The sequence below is a fragment of the Magnolia sinica genome, chromosome 10 (genome assembly GCF_029962835.1).
Source record: "Magnolia sinica isolate HGM2019 chromosome 10, MsV1, whole genome shotgun sequence".
In the NCBI taxonomy this organism is placed as follows: Eukaryota; Viridiplantae; Streptophyta; class Magnoliopsida; order Magnoliales; family Magnoliaceae; genus Magnolia; species Magnolia sinica.
In genome coordinates, this window is record NC_080582.1 from 70,705,374 (window position 1) to 70,720,311 (window position 14,938).

A 14,938-nucleotide genomic window follows, 5' to 3' on the forward strand; every position below is an offset into this window, starting at 1 on the left:
TGGGCCAAAATGTAAGAAATAGTTTGACGGTTGTCAATTTGTTCATAAACTCCTCCTTGGTAGTGATCGTGTTGGCTGGTTGCCGACTCAGTTAGAGGGTTGATATCAGATGAGCAACCCCTTGTCAAGTTTTCACCAAGCAATCATCAAAATTCCTATTTCAAATATATGTTTATATGTTTGGTGTAAAAGCATTTAGAAATCCGATCCCAAATAGTTGGGTTGGGATAAGGCTATGACGATGATGATGATTTAGTGTGGCCCTACTGACAAGTGGACTGGCCTTATTTGGGCAAGGGCATCTATCTGGTTTGGACCCACCTGATGGACAACTTGGATCTTGCTCTCATGTGCCACATTGGCACATGTGGTGGCATGTAGAGCGGCTGCCTTGTACATGGGCGATTAGCAAACCTCAAGGGTTTAATGTTGTGAAGGAATGTATTGGGGTTATTCTTTGATTTTCTTTAAATGCTACTAATCTACTAGTGACTGGCACATGCCACATGCCATACACGTGGGAAAAAAGAGATGAACTGTGAGAACAAGCTCATGTTGAGTGGCCTGATTTTTGGGCCAGCTATGTACGTTATCAGTCCACCTGATGAATGACTTGGGTCCAACAAATGTTCCCGTGAGGTGCGTATGTGACAAGAGAAACCCTTTGAAATAAGTTATATGCTTCTAAAAATCTAACATGAAACAACATTTTGAAAAAAAAAAAGAAGAAAAGGGCCAGCCTAAGCATTTTCATTATATAATTCGCAGTTGCAGGTATTTAGGTTTCATACTTGTAGAAGTCACAGGTCAGTTGAATCACAGGGTATTATGGTGTTCAATCAATAATTCAATATTAAGTCTATGCATCTTGCATATGGCCCATTTGTGATGGAGACTGGATATTCCAGTTTTCACCAAGTATTGCTAAAATAAATGTGGCCCATTTTATATCAAGTTGTGAGTACTTGCAGCAACTGATATGATGTCATTGTGGCATTCAATTTGATCTATTTGGATTCAATATTCATCTGAAATGCTGGTTGTAGATTTTTATCATACTCATGACTTTCCATATTTAAATGATTTTTTATCAACAAGTGCCAATACCATGAATTATACCTTTAGGCCTCCTTTGTTATTTAATTGTCCTTGATTGCAAGATGCTTTACGTTGTTCAGTACTCTCATAGTATTTCTATATTCTTTGGATGTGAAAGCATGGCGATTGGGACCTACAAGAAGATGCAAAAGCCCTTCAGTTTTTGCAGGTATAACCTCCGTTATAAAAAAGGCAAATGAAGCCTAGCTAATATTACTAATTGAACAAAAGTCAATCATTTCAGTGTTTATTCATGGGGATTAGTCACCAATATTGCATTGTTAGAATGTTAATGATTTTTCTATATTCTGTATTTCCACTGTAAAAATGCATTATCACCACGAACATACCACAATCATGCCCCTTTTATGATGGTAACTAATACATATAATTTAAGTAAAGAACAAAGCTAAAACATAAAATACTTGAATACCTGACTGGTACCTGAGTTGGAACTTGACCGTTACCTGTTTTCCGATCAGATCCAAGTCTATGGACCCAAATCTGACCTAATTACACGTTAGGATTCAAATCCGGATCCATGCCTGATTAAATCGGGTTGTAAACTTCGATATCCATGAATTTGGGCACCCATTGACAGCTTTAACGATCACATATTGTTCTAGAGGCATTCTATGTTGGCAACAAAGCTCCTATTCATCTGGAAACATCCTCATCGATCTCTCCGTCTCATGTGGTGTAGGGAAGGAGGCAAACTGACACCAAGTCTGCCCCAGTGGCAGAGACTGTCCATCTTGACACCAAGCCAATCCCCTTATTGAGATGACCATACAATGATAACACATGTATGCTCTAGAACCTGTATGGTCACGGCCAGGGCAATGAGGTCCATTGAACACAAGTTTTTGAACTATAGTGCTAGCCTAGCTAATGGAATATGTTGCTAAAATTTTAAACCTCTGACTCTAGAGCCTTCCTCCAAAACTCCAGAGCATTGCCCCCTGTCTAGTTATAGATAAATAGCTAATTCAACCCATTCCAGTATATGCCCATGCTTGATGCTTCCCTGAACATGAATGTGGCATTCGATTAATGAAACACCATAAATTTTCAATTGTTTATTTGATGCAACCATAAAATCCAAACAAGCAACTAGGTTATCAAATTGGGGGCTAGTTAAATACACCAATCCTTCAAAAAATTAAAAAAAAAATACACCATAACAGAAGCATAATATTAATCACGAAGAAACATTCATGCAGACCATCCATTTGTCAATAGCTGTGTGAAATTCACTTTCCACTTGAAAATTCAATTGATGTGGGATCTGCTAAGGCCTGTAAAGGCATTTTTATGTTGAAAGGTGAGAAGCTAAACTATGGTAACTGACCTTAGAGATGCATTTCCTGATTGTGGAAAGGTCTATCTAGCATGAGTTAATCCCATGAAGAACAAGTTTGGGTCAAGTTTGTTGGCTTCAAGTATTTGAGCTTGAATGCACCTCAGAATGAGAATGGAATCGGTTGTACCCCAATCCTCGCACAGTGGAGCCATTTGGTGCACCCCGCAAAATGTTATAGGCAGGATTTGCTAAATGCTCCTGTCCATAGAATCTTCCCCAGGTGAGAAAGATATGAAAATGGGTCAGACCTGTTATCATTCCATTATCATTCTGGGTGGTAGATGCACATTGGCACGCACATTTGGCCCACATTCCAAACAGGCCCCAAGTCCACGTGCATTGACTATAGTCACCAACAAAGAATATCAAAAGGGCTTTTTCATATCTGTACAGAACTTGACATGCCACAAAAATCCTTATATTTAAACAAAGAATCAAAGAGGAGGTTGACTGGATATAAGCTGCACTAAGAAAATAATGAATGCCATGTTGACAAACATAGAAAAGAATAAATATGGTTTGCCTAGCAACAAAACCTTGTAAAGCTTGATTTAATTGAAGTGGTAGACAAACTCCAAACCTTCTTGCTTCTAGTTTGTTGGATTCTCCTGGATGACATTGATGTGGAGGGTGTGATATTTGTGGCTTAGGTCATATGATGTTTCACAGTGTATTGTTGGATATGTTAATTGATTTTCTTACTCATTGTATCATCCATTATGGGTCGAAATAATTCTTTCGCTTATCTTTTGCAATAAACCATTTTAAGAAATTATTTACTTTTGAAGCACGAGTTTTTTGTGCATAGTTACCTCTATTTGTTAAGTATTTATATGCATTAAGAACTCGTTTGCCTGTTCAAAGGACTTTGATCCAAATGATGGATCGTTGCTGGCAGGGTTGTAAATATTTTGTACATGGATCTTTATGCTTGGCTTTAATAAATTATCGTCGCCTTTCAAGAAAAAAAAGAACTCGCTTGTTTTTTTTTTTTTTTTTTTGGTTCCCTGTCTGTTTTAGTTTCATGCATGCACTTTTGTTTGTAAGGGTATTAAAACTTAACTGACAGATTATTCAACTGGTGTTGAAATTTCTGACATGCGAATTTCAATATTTTATTTTTGTACAGCCTTGTGCATTGTAGTTTTAACTTCATCTAACCCCCTTCTAACCATCTTTTGTTATAGACTGTTTCACCTAATTGCATGATACTGCTCAAGCTATAGCTGTCTAACGTGGCCTTCTATGGAAATGCAGGCTGATTTGGTACTTTTTACAGGCACGTCTTTTTCCTCTGCTCGGAGTGTCTCTACTTGATACCTTGGAAAGATGTGCCATTTGGCTTAGATCTGTCTTTTTTGAACTTCCTTTCTCTTTTGGTTGCTTTTGAAAATTTTGATGATCGTTATACTTCTTCGACTGGTGAGATATTCCTGGCTTCTCAGTGAACTTCCGTGATTTTGCATTTTCAGGAGATTTTGCTAATGAGAATGTTGAACTTGTTAGAAGCATTGCTAATCTTACGATCCCAAAAGCAGCTATTCTTGGGAACCATGATTGCTGGTATACTCCGCAGTTCTCGGAAAAGTAAGCTACACTATCTTTGCTGTGCACTTCAGTAGTACTCTTATTTCTAATTTTATGTTGTGGTAGTGGCAAAATAGTTGCAAATCTTTGGGCAATATGTTGTGTGCACTTAGTGTAGGAGAAATGCTACTTTCAAACTTTGTAATGCACATACTTATGGCACACACAAGTTCTTTAGGGAACCATGGTAGGAATGCACAAGGTATAGACTGCTTGTGTGGCAGGGCATGCCACTGGTGAGCCATGACCCAAATATCAGGCTGGTCACATGAACTTAACCCCTTGGTTTGAGGAAAAATACCATCCACTTTTGTGCTTGTTCCAGTGTAGAGGTTGGGATTGTCAGGCTCATCTGATTTATGCCCCCTGTCCCATATATGGTTGCCCACCCACTGAGCAATCCGAATCTTGTACATGTCTTCCACATGACTCCAAGGGAACTTGTGCGCAATAAGCCTTGTGCATTACATTCTTCCTTTGTTTAGATGCTAGAATGTCTGTTTATACCCTAGAAAGTTCATGCTTCTCAGTCTAACAGTTTTTTTATGTGATCGCTAGGAAGAAAGATTCTGTTCAACTTCAGCTCGCATGGTGAGCTTATCTATCTCCCACTTGTGTAGATTTTGAAGATCCTATCCTCACATTCAAATCTTTTCTGGGTGATCTCTGGATTCTCTTCTCCTCTTCCATAGTGTTAGTTAACATCATAAATTTTCAAAACATTAATGAGTTATGATACTCAAAATGATCCTTTCATTTACTTTAAAAAAACAAAAACAAAAATCATTGCTTATGCTAAACTGTAGTTGGCTGTATTTTCCTTTCTGCTCTGTTGATGATTAGGTAACTTTGTAGTTAAGGGTGTGTTGGGAAAGTGCTGAAAATGTGTTCCACCAATTGGATCCATGTGATGTTTTTCTGCTTGGCATTTGGGAAATGCAGAAAGCACATTCTGCATTAAGATGAATGGTATTTTTCCATCAAAATGGTTTGAAATTGCGACTATAAGAAATGAGTACAATGACAATTTGGGCAAGGTTTTGGACTTCCGATATACAGAATATGTTTCAAAAGACAGGTAGACTGTTGTCATCAAGTCTTGCACTGGGAGGTAGTAGTCACAAACCCCTGGTTATTTAACTTCCAATGCTGGTAGGTTGGTTTTGGTATTGCCCATAGCTTTGCTGGGAGGCTTATACGTTCTGGCTGCACCATATATAGGTGTATTAGCTGAATGGTATTTTTCCATCAAAATGGTTAGAAATTGCGACTATAAGAAATGAGTACAATGACATATTTGGGTGAGGTTTTGGACTTCCGATATACAGAATATGTTTCAAAACACAAGGTAGACTTGTAATCGAGTCTTGCGTTGGAAGGTAGTAGTCACAAACCCCTGGTTATTTAACTTCCAACGCTGGTAGGTTGGTTTTGGTATTGCCCATAGCTTTGCTGGGAGGCTTATACGTTCTGGCTGCACCATATATAGGTGTATTTATGCCACTAATATAGATACACGTGGGGTATGATAATCCCAAACGTATGTCTACTTTGCTATAAAAATGAGGAGTCAGTGGATCATTTATTCATTCATTGCTCCTTTGATTTGGCACTTCATGGGTCAATCCGGGCTTTGTCGATCAGTTTCTTTCGGCATGGCGCGTAGTGGGTAAAAATAAAATTGGTAAACGAATCTGGCACTTGAGTTTATTGGCAGGTCTTTGGAGCATTTAGCTGGAGAGAAATGAACAATGATTTAAGAACCGGGAGAGTCAGCCTGTGGAAGTTTTAAAAAGGGCAAATCAGTTCCTAATTGATTGGGCAGTAGCAGCTAATTTTCTATCCTCTGATCATCTTCCAGTCAGTTGGTCAGCCTTGTAAAGTGTTGTGCAGTTTTGTTTTTTGTTTTTCTTCTGTTTTGTTTTTGCTGGCCTTTGGCCTTTTTAATAAAATTCTTTTTCATCGTCTCAACACACACACACACACACACATGCACACGTACTTGTATTTCTTGCTGAATTATGGTAAAATCCAATTTGATGAAGCCTCATAATCACAAACAGGATGCTTAGATATTGGTTTTGTCTTACATTAGGATGGGGAGTCGGGGTCGAACTGGTTGAGGTTGATGGCTTGCTCACACTAAAACAAAATTTGTTGCATTTGGATTGAATGTTGGGGAGCACTTTATAAAACCAATGGCGTCTTACATGGTGTGCTTGATATGGTCCTGGGTACTTAGGGCTGTCAATGGGCCGGGTTGGACCATCATTCTTCTGCAGATTGCCTGCCTTGGGTCAAGCTTGGGCAAGCATATCATGCTCGAGGGCTGGGCCTGGACCTGGGCCTAAAATTTAAGTCCATTTGTTAACTGAGCTGGGCTCGGCTGTGTCTAAGAGCTCATTGGACTGTCTCATCTCCTTGGAGTTTAAAAGGGAGTTTTCATAATAAATCAAATATACATCTATATTATATGCTACAACCATTCTTCCTCTTTCTTTCTTCCCCAATTTCACCCACTCTCTACATTTTATATGCTATATCCTCCTCGTCCGTCAGGGATCCCAACAAACTATCCAATGGCATGCATGGTAATGATCAGACTCGAAAAATCTTGCCATCAATCTTGCCGGTTGGACTATCTTCCCTCTGAATATGGGTTGCTTCATTTTCCTCTTAATCAGATGTATTTGCAACTGACTAATGTGAGGTTTATGATCTTTCGAGATTTTTGATTGATGCTCCATCCTTGGCGGGGCCATTAGATCAACTGTATGGATAAAAAAATTGTCTCAAACATGAAATTTATTGCATCAGGCTTGGACTTACCATTTTTATTTCAGGCCAGGCTTAGGCTTGTATGTCTTAGCATGTCATGGTCCAATTCCAGGCTTGGGCCCAAATTCCATTCCCTTGGTTGGGCTTTGGTATACCTTGGCCCAACCCGAGCCCGGTCCATTGACAGCCCTATTGTCACCTCACTACCCGGTCTCTTTCTTCTTAGGTGCACGCTTTGGACTTGGTCGCGTTCTTTAGAGGAATTAAGCCAAAGTCGACAAACACCATTGTTTGGAGTTGGTAGCCTCACTCGGTCACCTTTGAAGTGAGGCCCACCTTATGCACCATTCCAATGCTTTTGAAGGCATGTGCCAGGTTGGCATGCGTGTTGTGCATAAGGTGTGTGTGGAGGGAGAACATATAAGGCTCGCTAGCTGCTACGTCCATATATTCTCTTTGAAGTAGAATCCATACTTTGTTACCTTGCTTATTTTAGGACTATTCTTGATAGGCCTCAATGTAATCAACTTTGGTTGGATTATCTCCCTAAGCATGTTAAGCTCCATAAATCAACACCTTTCAGTAAGAGTATCTCCCTAAATCCCATAAATCAACACCTATTAATTATTAATTATTATCCACCTTTGTTTATGTTGAAATTGTTGAGGGTGATTGATATATTATTAGTTGCGTTACTTCTTGACATGTTCATACTCATGCTTGATCCTAGATGAAGTTGTACTAGACCACAAAATTTAGATGACTTCCATGTATTGGATAATGGATGCTTACTTTAGGGAATCTTTCAGATGAATTTATTTATGTTGATTGTTGGAAGTGGGGCCCACTTGTTCGTAAACACTTTCCTGTGGGAGGTGGGATCGTGCCCACACCTCTGGAGTGCTTCTTCCCTTCTTTGGTGAGTAGAGGGTGTAGTATTGGACTCGAAAATGCTATTTTTGACTTGGAGTTGCCATTAGCCGATGAAACTTGGAATTTATGGCCGCTAGACATCGCAAAATCGCTTTTAGTTAGGGAATGAAAAACTCTCCAAACAGAATGACTCCTGTAGTTGGTTTACATCCAGAGATTCCAAGGACCTCGGTGACGAACAAGGGGTTACACACCCTTCTCTGCCCGCACTCAGGTGTGGTCTCTACTTTGTGGGATTTTGAGATTTTAAGGATTCCAAATAGTCTTATTGTCTAATTGATCGCGGACAAGTTTAAAAGCCTATTAGGAAACTTATTGCTCAACTCTAACCACCACCTAGGAGATCGCAATGGCTCAACCCTAATGTTGATTTCAAGAGAGAATAGTTGTTAAAGAAAAAGAAAAGAAATCACTAATAAAGTCCAACTACAACTATGATTGTGGAGACAACTGCTTGCATCAACCATAACCGAGGAGATTATTAAAATAAAAGATAAAATATCAAATTATCCTATGTTTCTGATGTGCCAGGATTTGAATACAGAGCGTATGTGATACAGGACATGAAATTTAAATATGATATGCAAGAAGTCAGGCTTAGATCAAACTAATGCAGAATGATCACATAATAATTCCACATCCCACACAAAAGTTCAAACATTCAAGTAAAGGGGAATTTGCATGAGTCCAGGCTTACACAGGCTAGGACTGGATCAGTAAACTTATGGACCAAACAATGCTCAAAGGGAAATAGAAATCAACCACACATGCATAGCAATCAGGATCAGTAAAATTATGGACCAAACAATGCTCAAAGGGAAATAGAAATCAACCACACATGCATAGCAATCAGTCCCTAATCCAAGGAATTCTCCAATTTCAATTTAAGGAACCCTATGGTGAGAAAATGGGCAAATCAATTAGCGATAATGCAATCTAGGGTTAGGTTTTATGAAATTAGGTATAAAAAGAGGAAAATAGGAAGAAAACCTGAACCTAGGACAGCTCCCGCGTGCAGACAGTGGGCCAGGGCTTGGCGCACGTGCGCTCGAGGCTGGCCGCACGTGCAACGGGGGCCCGAATCCCCAAACTAATTCCTTAACCTTGGTCGGCCAAGGGGGACTTCAAACCCTAAATCTCGTTGCAACCGATGTGCGGTTGGGGCGCGATGCTCTGTCGAAGTTTCAACCCTCCTGCAGGGCTAGATTTTGGAACTAGCTGTAGAAAGATGAACAACTGCAAAACAAGTGGATTTGAAGCGAAGATGATCGTAGAATGGATGAAATAAGATGGAGGGGCAGATTGGGATAAACGTGGCTTCGTACCACGGTAGTTAGCCCTTCGAAAAGGGAGGGCTTCGTACCCACTTGAATTTTTCCACAACTCAGAAACTCAGAGAGCAGAAAAACACGCAGAAATTTTTTATTCAACTTGAATGAATCAAAAGAACTACAAGGGATGCTTATTTATAAGAAAACCCTATACCCCAAAACTTGCGCCATGTGTACAGCCTATTACTTGGCAATGAAGTAAACTAAAATAAAAATCAATCAAAGAAATCTAAAGCATTCATAATGTTCTAAATAATATAAATAAGTAAAACCTAAAGTACGAACTTAATCCGACTAGTGGGCCACGATCATGAGATCCCATGATGGGCTTTTCTTGACCATCGGGCCCACTCTTTGAATCAAAACTCCGCCTTCTAACTAGGAGGCCTTCCCTGGACGTCGTCATCGAGCCAGATCAACGGTGGGGCCCTCCTTCTCTGTGCATACGTGTGTAGGGGGGGCGGCGTGCGCGCGCGTGAGTGCATGATGTCCCCATCAGTATGCCTAGAAAGCAGTGTTCAAATTGTCTGCAATATTATCGAAATATCGCCGATAATTTCGGTGTCGCTGCACTGGCGACACTGAAACCCCAATATTTCGTTTCGTTTCCAGATTTCGCCGAAATCTCGCCGATATTATCAGTATTTTCAAGATCAGGACGACATATCACTGTTCCCACCAACCACGGGTGGGAACTGTAGCCACCAACCCACTTTTATCGATAAAAGGGGGGGTTGTCAGCGAAAAAATCACAAAAAAATAAGAAATACCTCGTTTTTTCGCCCGGATTTGGAGGAAGACGCGAGTTCAGCTGCTCTTGAGTGCAGATCGGCATTTCCGGTAAGATTCAACCCTAAAAATATCTTCTTTTTTCGTCGAAAAATCCTCTGCAAGTTGCGGAAACCGCTTGCGGGCCGAGATCTTGTTCGAAAATAGAGGTTTTGATTTGGGATGAGGCAGAGAGACTTTCGGGTTGAAAATCTCGGAGAAATCGGTGGGAAGGAATGAAATTTCAGAAATTTCGGAAGGGGAGAGGGAATTTGGGGTTTTTATCGCGAATTGGGGATCGGGAGGGCCGCGGGCAGATGCGTACTTAGTTACTCGGTACGCTCTTATCGTACTGAGTAACGCTGTTGGGCCCACCGAGAATGCATCTAGTCTATCCATGCAGTCCATTCGTTTTTCCATATTGTTTTAGCGGTTGAGACCAAAATTTAATGGCACCAAAAGATCAAGTGGACCACACCATTGGAAACAGTTTGAATAATGACTTCCGCCGTTAAAACTTTTCTAGGGCCCACAGTGATGTTTATTTCTCATCCAACCGTTCATAAGATCACACAGACATGGATGAAGGAAAAAAAAAAATAGAAGTTTGATCCAAAACTTCTGTGGCCCCCAAGATATTTTCAACGGTAAATGTTCAATTTATACTGTTTCCTATGGTGTGGTCTACTCGAGGTTTGGATATACTTATTTTTTAGGTTCAAGACCTAAAATTATTTGTTACAATAGATGGACGGAGTGGATAAAATACATAAATCATGGTGGACCCCACAGGTGGGCTTGGACGGTGCAACCTCACTTGGTTGCACACCACCCCACCACGAGCTTGGGCGGCTTGGGCTCTGGGTGCATGCTGGTGCTATGTGGGCCCCACCACGATGCATCTGTTGTATCCATTCTGTCCATTAATTTTTAAATATTATTTTAGAGCTTTAACCAAAAAATGAGGTAGATCTAAAACTTAGGTGGGCCACACCACGGGAAAATGTAGTGATTGGATATCCACCATTTAAATCCTCCTAAGGCCCACTGTACTGTTTATTTGACATCCAATCCGTTAATTAGCTCATAAAAACTCAGATGAAGGGAAAAAAACAAAGATCAGATTGTTCCAAAATCTTTATGGCCCCCAAAAAGTTTTTAATGGTCATAGTTCATTCAACACTGTTTCTTGTAATGTGGTCCAACTGAGATTGGGATATACCTCTTTTTTTTTTTTTTTTTCTAAATATCATAAAATTATCTATAAAAATAGATGGACGGCATGGATGAAACACATACCTCATGGTGGGGCCCACAGAGCACGGCAGGGGAGTAGCCAAATCCCTTTCCGCAGCGCGTGGACCAGTTCCTGCGGAAGACTGTTCAATGTGCTGCTAGCTCAGGTGGGGCAGGTGGGGCCCACTGTGATGTTTGTAAGAAATCTTCTCCGTCCATCGATTTTGTGATTTCATTTTAGGACTCCTTGTAAAAAATGAAAGGTATCCAAAGCTCAAGTGAGCCGTACTAAAGGAAAATGTGGTTTGGAAAATTCCTACCGTTGAAACCTTCCTGGGTTCAATAGTGATGTTTAGATGCAATCCATACCGTAAACTCTGTTGGACCCACCGTAAATGCATGTGGTTCATCTACGCCGTTCATACGTTTTTAAAGATCATTGTAGGCCTTGAGACCAAAATTGAAGTATATCCACACCTCAACTGGACCATACCACGTGAAACAGTGGAAATATTTATTTCCACTGTTGAAACCTTTCTAAGGCACGTGGTAATGTTTATTTTTCATCCAACCTGTTCATAGGATCTAACAGCTATGGATGAAGGGAAACAAACAAATATCATCTTGATCTAAAACTTCCGTAGCCCCCAAGAACTTTTCAACGGTAGAAGTTCAATTCACACTGTTTACTTTGGTGTGGTCCACAAGATATTTTTATAGGCTTCTTTTTTTGGCTAAAGCCCTAAAATTATCTGGTAAAATGGATGAACGGGTTGGATAAAATGCATGAATGAAGGTGGGCCCCATAGAGTTTACTCAATACACTTAGGGTACCCAGTTACTGGGTACACAATCCGAATCTGCCAGGGGGCGCTGGGAACGGATTGGCTACTCCCCCTGACACCAGCACCGTGGCTGGTGGTCGGTGCTGTGGGCCCCAACATGATGTATGTTTTTCATCCATTCCGTTCATCCATTTTTACAGATCATTTTAGGGCTTGATACAAAAAATGATCGGAATATAAATCTTAGGTGGGCCACACCACAGGACAAAAATAATGAATGGATATTCATAATTAAAATCCTCCTAAGGCCCACTGTACTGTTTATTTGACATCCAATCTGTTGATTTGGTCATAAAGACCCAGCTGAAGGGAAACAATAAATATCAGCTTCATCCAAAACTTTTATGGCCCCCAAAATGTTTTTAATGGTCAAAATTCATTCAACACTGTTTCCTATAATGTGGTCCCCTTGAGATAGAGATATACTTCATTTTTTTTTATCATGTATAAAATGATATATAAAAATATATGGACAGCATGGATGACACACATACATCATGGTGGGCCCCATAGAGCACCGACCACCAGCCAATGGCTGGTTTCAGGGGGAGTAGCCAATCCGTTCCCAGGGCGTTACTGAAGTGACGTCACCAAGCTTTGTGGACCCCGCCATGATGCATGTGTTGAATTCATACCGTCCATCCATTCAGAGAGAGTTTTATGGCATGAGAAAAATAATGAGATAGATTTAAAGTTCAAGTGGACCCCACCATAGAAAACAGTGGGGACAGTGATCCACCGTTCAAAACTTCCCCAGGGCCAAAGAAGTTTCCCATCAAGCTGATATTTTTGTTTTCACTTCATCTATTTCTATGTTAACTTATGAATAGGTTGGATCTAAAAAATACATAATGGTGGGCCTTATAAATGTTTCAACGGTGGGACCCGATTAGGGAAAAAGTGTTAAGCATTTATTGGTAGTATGGTGCACTTTAGCTGTATAGTACCTGATTAAATGCTTTTATCTTTGCCATCAAGCACCTCTCATCTCTTTACACGTGTGCACGTTTAGAAAATCTGGACCGTTCATGTGTTGGGACCTGTTATTGATGGTCCATAGCCCATTTTTGATACTTGTCGGATATTCTCAGTATTTGATCAGAGAACTTGTTATTGCCATTGAATTTGTGGACGCTCCCTCTAATTGGCCTGGATCATCCATCCATTCAGTTACCAATGTTCTAGATCTCATGCTCCATTAATAGCTTTGAAGGATGAAGCAATATGCTCGATCTAGGAACCTGACTTGTTCAGGTTACAGTTGGTACTTGTACAAGTAAGGCCCATGATTCAGTGATCTAAGCCATTGATATGGTGGGCCAAATGTGAATGCTCCATGCATCAAACTTGCGATGGAAGAATAAATACATCAAGGTGGGCCCCATAATCAGGACCGCATTGTCGTGGATGAGGCTGGGGCTGCACATGCACATGCATTCATAAAGTAAAATTCAATCTGTCCGCACTTTTTTTTGTCGATTATTGCAAATTTGTATACTACTAGGGAGCACAATGTCGTCTGGATCGGAAAAAGGAGGAGCAAGGGACATAGGGTGGAAACATGGACGGCCAGTGGAGAGGAATAAATATGGAGCCACATGCAACTATTGCGGCCAAGTGATACGGAGTGGGGGAGTGTCTAGGCTAAAAGAACATTTAGCAGGGGGATACAAGAACGTGAAAGACTGTCTAAGTGTAACAAGGCCAGTGAGAGAGGAGATGAGAAGAGTGTTGACTGAAGCGAAGTCATGCAAGCTGCAACAAAATGATTGGGAGAGGGATATGAGGGAAGAGCTACGAGGCACTAGACGGGGCGTAGGTGCTATCGACGAGCATGATGACGACGGCGATGAGGTGATCGCATACCCTAATGATTGTGTTACGGCTCGAGAAAGGAGTGATTTTAGACAAGTGATTCATGAGTCTCGGGCTTCAGAGTGGGAGAGGGAGCAAAGAAGACGGATTGATGAGAGTAGGCCGTCGTTTGGGATGTCTCAACATGAAGCTGGTGGGAGCAGTAGACGTTTTGAGGGAGGCAGCGGGCATGTCATACAACGGACGCAAAGCGCTCGTGTCCCAGATGCACCCATCGCAGGTGTTAATAAAAAAAGATTAAAAAATACGTGGAGCAAGGGGCTTAGGGAGAAACTAGGTGGTGCTATATCTAGGTGGTTCATCTCGAGCCATATACCAGCAAATGCAGCAGTCAGTCCTCACTTTAAAAATATGATTGAGGAGGTGCAGCGTGCCGGGCCCGGCGTGAAGCCTCCCACGCCACAGGAGATTCTTGGCGTCTACCTCGATCGGGAGCACGAGGAGATGCAAGCTTGGGTACGTGGACTCAAGCCAAACTGGAAGCAGTACGGGGTGACAATCATGTGTGATGGGTGGACGGGACCTACGAAATTGTCCATTATCAATTTCATGGTGTACTGTAGAGGACAACCAGTTTTCCTCAAATCCATTGATGCATCGGCCAAAAGAAAAGAGCACGAATACATATATGCTCTCCTAAAAAGAGTGATTAGAGAGGTTGGGTCCCAGAATGTTGTCCAAGTTGTGACGGACAATGGCAGTGCGTTCGTTAAGGCGGGGAAGAAATTGATGAAGAAGTTCAATCTCTATTGGACCCCGTGTGCAGCACACTGCATTGATTTAATGCTCGAGGAGATAGGCCAGAGGGATTCTGTCAAGAAGACTATCCAGGATGCGAGGAGAGTGACAAACTTTATATACAATCACTCATGGTTGTTGGCTGCAATGTATGAGTGTTGTGGAGGGGACATTGTTCGACCAGGCACGACACGGTTCGCCACGAACTTCATTGCACTCGACAGCTTATATAGGCACCGCGTGGGTCTGAGAAATTTGTTCAGATCCGAGAAATACATGGAGTGGAATCAGAAGAAGACCGAGGGTGCAAAGACCTGTTCGAAGATAGTGCTTTCCGATTCCTTTTGGGAAAAAGTTCACAACGTCGTTTCCTTTTTGCATTCGAT

At 41.2% G+C, this 14,938-nt stretch overlaps 1 protein-coding gene across 5 annotated transcripts in view; it reads left to right on the forward strand.

The window, feature by feature from the left end:
* The window catches only part of LOC131216942 (uncharacterized), a 35,294-nt gene that overhangs the window by 5,565 nt on the left and 14,791 nt on the right, over nt 1-14,938 (forward strand). For 3 of the 5 annotated variants that reach the window (XM_058211588.1, XM_058211589.1, XM_058211585.1), the window contains exons 2-4: nt 1,179-1,267; nt 3,934-4,048; nt 4,607-4,639. In XM_058211588.1, the coding sequence (XP_058067571.1) occupies nt 1,179-1,267; nt 3,934-4,048; nt 4,607-4,639 (237 nt within the window). Of the gene's footprint in view, nt 1-1,178; nt 1,268-3,648; nt 3,741-3,933; nt 4,049-4,606; nt 4,640-14,938 lie in introns of those variants that run through there. The other 2 variants (XM_058211586.1, XM_058211590.1) reach the window with 2 other exon arrangements.